We start from the raw sequence: 12818 nt of genomic DNA on the forward strand, positions 1-12818 counted from the left end.
AGCTCTTAACACCCAATGGCTCTTTTAGCCCAAAGTTCCAAAGTCCTTCCACAGTCCTCCTCAAAATATGATCAGCTTGTCACAGTAATACCCTACTCCTGGTACCAGCTTCTGTCTTGGTTAGAGTTTTTACTGCTGTGAACAGACACCATGACCAAGGCAACTCAAAAGAACTACATTTAATTGGGGCTGGCTTACAGGTTCGGGTTCCTGCCATTATCATCAAGGCAGGAGCATGGCAGCATCCAAGCATGCATGGTACAGGAGGAGCTGAGAGTTCGAAATCTTCATCTAAAGGCTGCTAGCAGAATACTGGCTTCCAGGAGCTAGGATGAGGCTCTTAAAGCTCACACCCACAGTGACACACCTACTCCAGTGGGGCTACACCTTCTAATAGTGCCACTCTGTGGGCCAAGCATATACAAACCATCACAAAGAGTAATACAGCAAAATCATTCACAGATAGGAAAACACTGTACATGACAATGTGGCTCCTCCTCTTGTACTCAGTTTCTGAAACATGTTTGTATACATTATTTCATGCTTTCCTTTGAAGCAGGTATATAGGCAGCATTAATCCCATGATACACAGCTAAGCCTCCAAATGGTTAAACTACCCATCCTGGACTCATCCTGTTTCTAATTCTCTGATTGCCCAGAAGTTCCCTTTCCTTCATCCTGAAGCTTCAAATGGTCTGTACCTGGGACCCTGCACACCCTCACCTTACTCGTCACCTGAGGTCTCAGCACTGTGCTGTGATTGCAGGAGCCTGGTGCCAAGACAACTGTTGTGACTAGAACATGCTCAGATCTTATAGATTCCTTCCCCTCTACTTTGTTTAGCAGAAACTAAGTGCCTACTTCTAATATTATTGTAGCACAAGAATCTTAATGTTACCATTTATTATTTAATGTGCAGTGGGTATGTGTAGAATTAAATCATGTCCCTTTACAAAGTAAGGAAATAAGAGCTGGTGAGTTTAAATAATTTGCCCAAGATCAACAAGTATCAAGGTTGAGATGTAGACCAAGGATTTTGTCCAACATCAGAGACTTGCTTTATCTACCAGGAAAGGCTTCATAAATCTTAGTGCTGTTAGATGAACTGTGAGGGAGGAAGGACGTATTGTATCATCAAAGACCTAAGGAAGAATCATGTCAGTTATCAGAATGGGACCAAATGGCAGTTGTCCCTGGTCATTCTGAGGCCACACTGGAAAATGACACAGCAATCTTTTATCAGTCACTCATGATGAAAACTTCCATCTAAACTTAGGAGCACAGCATCTCGTGCAGGGGCCAGGGAGCTGCTCGTCAGGGCCACTGGGACATTCTTGTTAGATTGATTGAACTCTCACCTCCAAATAAATGTAATCTTCTGGAGAATTTTCCATTAAATATTTGAGATGGAGAAAAAATAGGGCAGAAGTAGGGGTTCCCTTAGGTACTGGGAAGACATGGGGGTGCTCTTAGAAGCTGCAGCTTCTGAATAGTCATCAATGGCTCGGGACACAGCTACCTGCAGCTCACAGCTTAATATGTCTGGGCTTTCCTTCTGAACCACATGGGGATAGCACCCATGAGATGGGAATAAAAACTTACTGTGATATGTCTTGTGAGAAGAGACATCAATGAAGTAGAAAGAAGTAAAGGGTGTGCCCCTTTAGACCCTATAGAGAATTTAAAGGTGATAAAATTAAAGGACTATGTCCCTCTTGTATTGTTAGTTTTATCTATAGATAATCGCAGTAGATCATTTGAGCTTGTTCACAAAAATTGAAAGGTAGGCTTTGAGCTGTACTTGGTGGAAAGCCTGTGATCCTAGCTACCTCCCAAGTCCTTCCAAGTGTGACCACCTTGATTAAATCTCTTTCTTCTGACTTTCACTATTAATTTAGCATTTTTATTGGCTTACTAACGATGGGTGGCAAAATCTGGCTGTGACCCTAAGTCCAATAACACCTCTAAGCCTGATGATCTGATTTTGATTCCTGTAAATCACATGGTTAGAAGGAGAGAACCTGCTCCCAGAAGCTGTTCTCAGACCCCCACATGTGTATCTCTCTCTCTCTCTCTCTCTCTCTCTCTCTCTCTCTCTCTCTCTCTCTCTCTCTCTCTCTCTCTCGCTCCTGCTAAAAAAGAGAGAAAAGAAGATAATGAAATCTAGTGATGAGTACAGCCATTTGTTTATGGCTTTGTAGGTTTGTGAAATGCTCCCAAATTTGAGCTATTGTCTTGTGGCTCTGCAGGTTCTGACTTTGTCCAGTGCTGGGTTTATATGGGCTCCTGAGTGCCATGCGTGGAAATCTCTAGTCAGCAGCCCAGAGGATCCTTAACCAGGGTAACCAGAGCAAGGTAGACTCAGGTTCCATCTCCCTGGAAATAAAAGCATGTAGGTTCTTATTTGCTTGATTTTCCACTTTCTCTGTGAGGCCTTGTCCTGCCCCTGGCAATGGAAAGAGTATGTTTCTTTTGACTGCTACTGGGAACTGCACTAAAACAGATGTTGAAGGATGAAGTTTCAGAATGGAGGAGTCTGTCAGTCACTGCAGTGTTTGGATCTGAAAGAATGTAACGGTTCTCAAGAAATTGAAATCCTAGCAGAGATTATTTTCTGTGGCTTAACATTTCTGAAACCATGTGTCAATTCAAGGACTTTGGGGGAAAAAAACAATTTATCATGTTACTTGATACAAAAAATGTATGCCAAATGATATAGAGGAGTTCTTCATTCTCACAGAGCAGGGGTCAACAAACTGTGGCCCATGAATCAGGTCTGGCTCTCTAATGTTTTTACAAATACATTTTGTTAACACAGACACACCTGTGCATTTACACAGTATGTGCCTGCTTTCACACAAACAACATGAAGGAAAAACGGCAGATACATGATGGCCGATGTAGAGATGAAGGGAACTTATTCTCTGCTCTCCAAAAGTCTGGCTATTCATGTCCAGTAAAAGGAATTGACAGTAAGTAGACCGACAGGAGACAAGGCGAACAAATATATTGATGTACAGCAGAGAGCACAGTAATTCTCAGCTCTCTCAACACTCTCCTCTTAGGAAAGAAGCCAGTGGGGACTCAAAAGAGCAGACAGTGGCTGGCACAATGCTCTTTGTGGTGATTGGTTTCAGTCTCATGTTACATCCCTAAGGGGCTTACAGGATATTGTATTTCCATTTTGTAGATCCAGTCTTTAGGTAGATAGAGGAATGAGAAAGCTCTTCCATGTGTTTCTGAGAAAACAGGGTTGAGAAAAAAGAGAAAGAGAGGGTGAGATAGGGGAGGTCAGAGAGACCTTGAGGCTGCTGCAGGTAAATCCAGGGCACTTGGGGGATAATGCTTTGTGAGCCCCAATACGTAAAACAGCTATACCATTCACTGGCTACCCTTTTAGAGAAGTAATTTGCAAGCCTCTGAATTTTAGCATTCTGTCAGTCTGCATTTCTGGATTGTGCTAGCTTTGGGGCTGTAGATAAGTTATTTAACTCATTGGTGGTGATGGTTTCTTCACTCAGGACATGGATGGCACAGAGGATTTGAAGCTCAAGTTAGATAACATACAAAATACAATCCTTGCTCTGAAAATGCTGTGGAAAGCTCAAAAGAAGAACTTAGCACATTGTCAGGCACAGAGGAAGTGCCCATGAATACTCAGATATACAAATTGGTGATGGTTTTGGTCATTGTCTTCATTTTCTTGTCTGCCCATACTCAGTACACTGCTGGGCGGCAGTTGGGAATCCATCCTCTTCCTTCCTGCTGCTCTGTAATAGGGAGCTCTGGCTCCCACAACTAGTGAGGTCTCCATGTGCAGAGCTAAGAGAGAGTAAGTGAGACTGGGTACACAGTTCTATCAAAAACTCTACAGTAGGTCAGCATGTGGGTGAGGTCCCAAGTCTGAATTCCTGGCCAGGTTAATCTTACTGCTCCTCTGCTCACTGGATGTCTGACCTAACTCAGCATCCTTCATCACCATACTTATGAGCATATTCTTGGATTATGAGCCCATGGCACCTGTAACATTGAGAATCAATGGTGCTGAGTCAAATATAGAAGCTGCTGGCCACAAAGATGATAGCCCCTACCCCTTAGCAGACTGCATTGTGTAGAGGAGAGTGAAGATAACCAGGTTGAGAATACAAAGGGTTGCATGGCATGTGCTCCATGCGTTTCAGGTCTTTACTCAAATGTCTGCAAGTTCTTATTTGACCATCCATGTTGAAATACCCATCTTTCCCCTGCTTGATTTCTCATTTGGCATATTATAACACATGATCTGTATTTAATCTGCTCATTCACTTACTGTTTTATCCCTGAGTTCCGGGATAACTATGGTCTTGTTTATTCACTGATCAGTTTGTGGTGTCTGAAATAGTCATATATACATAATGTTCATTAAAATATAATGAATGAGGGCTGGCTCTCTGGTGAACTTGACCCCCAGCCCACGTGAAGAAAATCAGCTCCACAGAGTGGTCCTCTGACCTTCATACAAGAGGCACGCTCACACAATGATAATTAAAAATTAACATTCTTTTAAAAACAAGTTATAATGTAGGAAAGGATAAAATCTAGAGGACCTTGTTATGGCCCTACTGTTCTGTTGCTGTGAAGAGACACCATGGACCAACGCACCTCTCATGAAAGAAAGTATTTAGTCGGGGGCTTGCTTGCTTACAGTTGAGAGGTTTAGTATAGTATCAGCATGGTGGCATGCCAGCAGGGTGCTAGGACAGTGCCCAAGAGCTATGTCCTAATATATAGACTAAGAGAGAGGGCCAGGCATGGGCTTCTGAAACCTCAAAGTTAACCAAGAAACACAACTTCCTCCAACAAGGCCACACCTACTCTAAGGAGACCAGACCTTCTAATACTTTAAAATAGTGTCACTCCCTGGTAACAAAGATTTCAAATATATGAGCCTATAGGGGCCATTCTAATTCAAACCACCACACTAACACTCCTACCCACAGCACCACCACCCCGCCCCCCATGACTTCCTGACCTACTGTGACCTCTCACCCTCAGTGAGCTTGCTCCTTTGCTTTGTTTCAGCATGGGCTACTGCATTCTGTTTGTGCATGGACTGAGTAAGCTCTGTGCTGGCCTGAGCCGGTGTGGGGCCACCTCCCTGATGGCATCCACTGTGTTGCTGCTGCTGCTGTTCTCCTGGAAAACTGTGAAGCAGAATGAAATTTGGCTGTCGAGAGAATCCTTGTTCAGGTATGATTAAACAGGAAATGTACATCTCTCCTCACTCTTTCATTGATAACAGATTTGTCTCCAAATGAAGTAACGTGGTTATAATAGTGTGTCATAGAAAATTGCCTTTTAATAAGTTGGGAATGAAAGATAATTTTATTTGTGAGTTTAATTTTAGATTTTTAAAAGGTGTCAAATGAAATTTAACGTGAGCTCTGAGTGGATTTCTAAGATTAAGAAGATTCCAGGTTTGTGAATTTGGGTAGAAATACCTACTGATAAGCTGGGCTGTAGAATCAGTCACCGAAATGGAATCTACATGCCTCATTTCATCATCCAGCCAAATACAGGGGGGAGGTGAGCACATAGCAGGAAGGTGATGCTGTGGCTTTCTCTGGAACATCCCAGAACATTAAATCAGAAGCTATGATCCCATTACTTATTTTAAACATTGATTATAGGTGAGGAAATGAAAAAAAAATTATTTTTCTGCTGTTTTTTTTTTTCCCCTTTGTGGTGCATTTTATCTGGATGCTTGTTGTTGGGCTGATATTAGGAGCTCAGGAATAGAGCATTTGCCAAGCATACTGGCTTCGAGCCCCAGCATTATCCATGCATGAGTGTGTATATTAATGTGTGTATGTGTATAGTATATGTTTTGTGTGTATATACTTATATAAATGTGTGTATTTGTATTTATATACATAAACATATACATAGATGCACATGTGCATAATTGTATATATGTATATGTACATATTTACATATAGTGCAATACATATATATGGGTAATTTACATATACTTATATATATTAACCTATAGCTTTCAGCCTATCCCAAAGTATGGCTATTAGTTGTGGAGGAGTGAATGAATGGATGGATAGAATGAGGCAAATGTTCACTTCACTAGGCTTGGTTACCTTTTGGAAAGAATGTGTCTGAGGCCAGATGTGGTGGCACAGACCTTTAATTCCAGCACTTGTGAGGCAGGCAGATACTTTTGAGTTTGAGGTCAGATAGTTTCAGGATATCCAAGGATACATAGTAAGACACTGTGTCTCAAAAAAAAAAAAAAAAAAAAAAAGAAAAAAGAAAAAGGAAAAAGAAAAAAGAAAAAGAAAAAATATGTCTGGTCTTACCACCTAACAATATAAGCATTTTTAACATTGTTAACTTCGTATGACTGTCTGGGTGCATCATCAGCATGGTGCTATTTCCACCTGGCTCCTGTAGAGGGACTGCTGCAGAATAAGGCTGTTTTCATCATGCATGATAATGGGTTTCATGTTGACACTCTGCATGGACATGAGGCATTTGACCACAGTCATTCACTAGTCAGTCTTTGCCTCTTCCCAGTGACCACCTTCTTCCAAACTGATACCCTTCTACTTCCATGTTTTTATTATTACTTTTACTTTTTGACAGTCCAGCTGCTGTCCCCCTCCAGGTTCCCCCCTCACACAGTCCCTCATCCCATTCCTCCTCAGTCTCCAAGAGGATATCCCACCACCCCCTTCCCTACCAGACCTCCCCATGTCCTGGAGCCTCAAGTCTCTCAAGGGTTAGGCAGGTTTTCTCCCACTGAAGCCAGACCAGGCAGTTCTCTGCTGTATATGTGTGTGGGTGGGTGGGGTGGGGTGGTGGTGCTCAGACCAGCTTGTGTATGCTGCCTGGTTGGTGGCTTAGTGTCTGAGTAATCTCAGGGGTCTAGGTTTGTAGAGAATGCCAATCTTCCTATGGGGTAGATGAATGCTTCAGTCCCACTTGGGAGGGAGAAGAAAATAATCACAGGAAGCAGAACGAGGGAGGAACCTGGGTGGGAAAGGGGAGGGGAAAAGGGGGACATGATCAGGTATTAGGGGGAGAGACAGAAGCCCTGAGGGCCAGCAGAATGAATGGAAATATGTAGCTGGGGTGTGTCTCACCTCCCAGGTCTCTGGTACCTTCTAGACCCTCCCCCACCCCGGCTAACCCTTGAGAGACTTGAGGCTCCAGGGAATGGGGAGGTCTGGTAGGGAAGGGGGTGTGTGGGGAGGTGGGATGTCCTCTTGGAGACTGAGGAGGAATGGGATGAGGAACTGGGGGGGGGATCTGGAGGGGGACAGCAGCTGGACTGTCAAAAAGTAAAAGTAATAATAAAAAAATGCCTCATGTCCATGCATAGTGTCAACATGAAACCCATTATCATGCATGATGAAAACAGCCTTATTCTGTAGCAGTCCCTCTACAGGAGCCAGGTGGAAATAGCACCATGCTGATGATGCACCCAGACAGTCATACGAAGTTAACAATGTTAAAAATGCTTATATTGTTAGGTGGTAAAACCAGACATATTTTTTCTTTTTCTTTTTCCTTTCCTTTCCTTTCCTTTCCTTTCCTTTCCTTTCCTTTCCTTTCCTTTCCTTTCCTCTTTCTTTTTTTTTTCCTTTTTTTTGAGACACAGTGTCTTACTATGTATCCTTGTATATCCTGAAACTGTCTGACCTCAAACTCTGCATCCTGTTTCTCTATAACACTCCTGGAAAAACTGCCTCTTCTTTCTCTCTGTGCTGCTTTTTCAAGTAGCTTCCCTTTTCCTCTCTCTTCTTATGAGAGTTTGGCATATCCTATTCTGTCAAGTCTTTCTCTGATTTGGCACTTTGCCACTCAATCAGACCTCACTTTCAAACATGGGAGCTTCCTTCTACAAACTAACTTTATCTTCATTATCTTCATTGTTTGGGAATGAAGGTGTGTGCTAAGGGCCTGTCTGTATTCCAGCCAGGGTGTGTGCCTAGTGCTAAGCCACACCACAACTATAAACAGGTTTTTTTTTTTTTTCTCAGTAAATAGCACCTGGGGTTCATGGTGTGATCAGATGTCCTGCAACATCAGTCCTGCTGCTTCACTTTGGGGTGACCTAGTGCGTGACATTAGGGCTGTTAGCAGGTGAGGGTTAGTCTGTAGGATCATTAACATTTTACCCTTGGCTACAGCACTAAAGACAAACTCTCTTCCTTTTGTTTGTTTTAATGCAGCTTCTCTTCACAGACCTGATAGATAAAGAACCCTGGGTTTTTCCCCAGCCCTCCTCATTCAGTGAGGTTCTCAAAGAACACAGGGCTCCCTCCCTCCTGGTACCTCAATCTGGGGTCATTTCAGGAATACAGGTGTTGACGTTCAGGCAAAGAACTTCCTCAAGGTCTCTTGGTTTAATCTTATCTCTCTCACTTTTAATAGGTGATGTTTTATGGAACACTTTCCAACCATTCTGCTATTGTGTCAAACATGCTTCCTGGATAAAGCCACATTCTGCCAATGGCATCTAATGACATGTACTGCTTAACCAAACCTAGGTGCTTACATAGGTGGTGGGAGTGGAAGGAGGCATGTGCTCCAAAGATAATAAGCTGGGACTCAAGCTGTCTGCAGCTGATGCCAACAGCTAAAGTGATGATGATGATGATGATGATAACAGTAACAACAACAGGAACAAAAACAGAAAGCACACTGACTTGCATCCTGAACCTTCTGCCCCTTTAGGTGGAAGTATGGAGGGAGTGCTTGATTAGCAAAACAACCATTCCACAACTGTGCTGAAAGGAACTTTGGACTGGGAGGCCTTAGAAGACCACGTGAAATTTTGTGTCAAGTGCAATCAAAGTAACTGATACTTTAAATAAAACTTTGACACTAAGTCCTGGGAAAAATTGGAGGCTTGTAGAATCTTTTTTCTCTAAAGCCAGACAGTCTGGTATGTGGCTTCATTTGTGAGAAATAATGGTGATCTCACTTGGACACTTCACTGCTGGCTTCTGAAGTAGGAAGGATGGGTGACTGAAAGTGATGTCTGGAGTTAAACTTTCTGAAGTAAGTTCACCTGTTTAACTGCTTGCTCTTGAGAAATTTATGTAAATTCATTGAAAATCCAGAATAACAGTGTTTATCATCTAAGGTATAGTGTAAGAAGTGAGATATACCTCTAACATTGTCTGCCTTGCAGTAAACACTGTGTAAAGTTCTCAGAGTATAGCTGTGCTCTATATTCTGTAATTAGAGAACAAGTACCTGTCTGTACAGTATGAAACCTGGGGCCAAAGCAGGATTCAGAACTGAGGAGAAACACAGCTCTCCTCTTTTCTTTTGCTCTGACGCTCTGGCTGCCCTTGGTGATGTCTTAATGTTTGGTCTCTATCTAGGTTCTACCAACCTGTTATTCAGCAATGTGAACAAAATAAATCAATGTTTTAAAGCCCAGGAGAGATACCTGATGAAGGTGGCTAGTCTCTCTCCTCCCAATTTCTTTTATTTCTCAAGTCATCTACAAATGAAAGGTGTGAGAGACATGTGAAATGCATGTGTTAAAACACTGAGCAGTAAGGGCTGGAGAACTAGCTCAGCAGTTAAGAGCACCGTCTGCTCTTCCAGAGGACCTGGGTTTGATTCCTGACACCTATATGACAGCTCACAACCATTTATAACTCCAGTTACAGGGATCAGAAGACCTCTTGTAGCCTCTGAGGGCACTGCACAGACATACATATGGGCAAAACACATATACACACAAAAATAAGTCTTTAATAGCAAAATAGAACAAAATGCTGAGTGTTGGCACACCCCTGTGATCTCAGCACTTAGCAAGTGCGCACACACACAAGAGTTTATTTGTGATGAACTTTATGGATTCTCAAGTCTCTTATTTGACATGATAAAAATAAACAAGATTATAGTGCTTTAATTAAGGGTTCCCCAAGTAAGCTCTAGGATCACCCCACCTAACTGGATTTGGATCCTTTGATTGGAAACTCTGTCCCTGTTTCTCCCTCTCCATTTTCTCTCACCACCATCCTGCTCTCTGCCTCTGTGGGTTTAAATTCTTGTTCACACAACATTTTTCCTGTATGTGTCTTTTAGGCCCACTCATGTGTCACACATGGCACAATGTCCTTTTGTAAAGCTGAATAATATTTTATTGTACATCAAAGTCACAACTTCTTTATTTGTTCATCTATTCATGGGCCTTATGTTACCAAATCTTGATAAAGGTGAATAAGGGGGAAGCTATTTGATACTGACCCTGGCAATGATTTCTTACAAAGCACAATGAAGAGTGAACACAGGCCAACAAAAGCAGAACTGAAGAAGGGAGGGTACTTCAAACTGCAGGATAGTGCAGCTACATCAGACTGCAGGGCTTTTTTATCTGGGTGTAATGCTCTTGGAATTATAAAGCAGGATTTTGAATGGTGACAAGCTTGGACTCCATAAAATGGTTGCTTTAAACAAGCCAGGAATAAGTGTAGCTGAGGGCTTAGTTAGGATGGACCCATTACAAATTCTAGGTGAGAATGCAAACAAATTTAGCCATCATAGAAACAGTATAGAGATTTTGTAAGGGATTGAAAATAGAGTCATGTGGTCCAGCAGTGTGTCCCTGGGTAAGCATCCACAGGAAGTAAGACTGATACTCCCAAGTCTGTACTCCTGCAACAGGGTACAAATCTGGCATCTACTGTGTCCAGCTAGCCCCATCAGGCATCTCTACAGTTGTTTGAGCCCCAGCCAGGGGGCTTTAAGTGAGGCTAAATGTAAAGAGGCTGTTATTTTAACAAAATTTGTCCTAATGTATTTCCCCAGTGGGTTTTATATAGTGTATGGAGTTTCCCTACTAATATTATCTCTTCATATTTAAAAATGAAATGGAAATTTCATCTTGGAGAGGTGGCCTGGTAGAGTTCAGTTGCCTACAAAGCAGTTTCCCATCTTGTCACTCTTCATCATCCTCATCAACCATTCTCCTTTAGTCAAAATAAGTCCCAGGGTTTTCTTTCCAAACAGGCCTCTGTCCTGTCCTCTCTGCTTTCAAGAGCATCCTGCCACCACTTCCCGTCAAGTGAAGGAACAGGCTCCAGGCCCAGACACCTTGTGCCTGAGCCCTGAGCCTCTTATCTGCTGTCTGGTCTTCAGGTCATGTTTACGTAGCAGATGCATGTGGCAAGCCAATCCTCTCCTGGTCCCACCCTTCTCTTATTATCCTCAGAGCTTGGGGTGACCCTGTTGAGACCCCCTGAGCCTGTAATCTCAGCTACAGACTAGCATCTGATGAGAGATACAGTATCTGGGTTCAGCCATGTGGTGTTTGGACATACTCCTCCTTGCTAATTGATAATCATTATGTGCTTGTGGTTGGCAGCAAAGGCTGTGTGACTTTTATAGGCTGAGTCCCCTAAGTTCCATTCACATGATAATGCCTCAGCATACAACTTTACTGTATTTTGAATCTGAATCTGTAGAGAAATGCTAATGAATGAAGTTATTAAGATAGGGCCTGACCCAAGTCTGCTGCTGTTATGGGAAAAGGACATGAGAATTTACTCACTGAGCACATGGACAAGGAAAGGCCATGGGAGGACACAGCCTGAGTGGAGATGTCCACAGGCCAGGAGCAGGGCCTACCCAGACAGCAGCTGATTAGATACTTGACCTTAGAATTTAATCACCAGAATTGTGAGAAAGGAATTTCTCGTTTAAGCCACTTAAGCTGTGGTGTTTCATTATGGCTGATATGAGAGACTATCTGAGTAAACTTAAGCAAGGCTTTTTATGCTTCAAAATCCTTATTCCATTAATTACAAAATAATTATTTCTTAAATGATTGTGCCATTTAAGTTAGCATTGACTGTATATGCCAGTATTAATTTTGTAAAATCTTATCCATCAGTCAACAGTCATCTCTCAATCTCAAATTATTGAAAGAAAGAAAACAAAAAGAAGGATTAACTGAGTGAAGAAAGGAAAAACAAAAACAGAGTTGGCCTGTGGGTGTAAGGTTGATTCCATCATAGATCCTGTCCCTTCTACCTGCTTCCTGTATCTCCTTACCACAGCTGCCTCCCTCTCCCTCTCCTTCTCTCCTATCACCCTGTTTCCTCCTGCTCTCCTGTGCAGTTTCCAGAGCATTTTCCCAGAAGGCCTTGCTGCCTGCAGTCCATTTCCACAAAGCAGCCATTGTAATCCTCAAACACTCAACTGTTGGTCTCATTTCTGTTCTTCAAACCTTGCCTTGACTCCCCCACTGCTTTTCAAACAAAGCCCAGGGTTTCCTGCTTGATTACCAGGCTCTTGGTCTCCTCACTCTCAGTCAGGTCTCTCAGTGATCAAGTGCCTCTCAGCCCCCCTGTCCCCAATGCCCCTACTCTTATATCCCTGTCAGGAAACAAAGGATAGGAAGTGGGACCTGGCCATAAAACCTAAGTGTTGGACCACCACCCTACACCCAGTGACCTACTTCCTCTAGCTAGCTTCTACCTTCTAAAGACTCCACAACTTCCCAAGCATCCCCACCGTGAGCTGTGGTGGGCATCTCACATTCAGACCACTTCTGCTCAGGACATTGTACTGTCTCCTCTCCTAGCTCCTAACCCAGCTCTTTTCTTTATCCTAAAAGCCTCAGCTTTGTTGCTTGCCTTCTGGAAGTTCTGTGTCTGCTCTGGGCTAAGCTCACTGTGATCTGTTGATACAATACCCAGGAGTGAGTGTTTCATTGTCCCTGTTTGCTAACTGGCCACATGTCCTCAGCCCTATAAGATTCTAAGAACAAACTCTGTGGCCATTTTATATCTCAGCTTCTG

General features: G+C 42.8%; 1 protein-coding gene across 5 annotated transcripts in view; it reads left to right on the top strand.

Annotated features, from left to right (window-relative positions):
* Tmtc1 (transmembrane O-mannosyltransferase targeting cadherins 1) overlaps positions 1-12818 on the top strand; it is a 348737-nt gene that overhangs the window by 256073 nt on the left and 79846 nt on the right. For all 5 annotated transcript variants that reach the window (XM_029478417.2, XM_029478419.2, XM_085839758.1 and 2 more), the window contains one exon: positions 5062-5229. In XM_029478417.2, coding sequence (XP_029334277.1) covers positions 5062-5229 — 168 coding nt within the window. The remainder of the gene's footprint in view (positions 1-5061; positions 5230-12818) is intronic.

Source organism: Mus caroli, unplaced genomic scaffold (genome assembly GCF_978045245.1).
Source record: "Mus caroli unplaced genomic scaffold, Mus_caroli_1 scaffold_7, whole genome shotgun sequence".
NCBI lineage: Eukaryota > Metazoa > Chordata > Mammalia > Rodentia > Muridae > Mus > Mus caroli.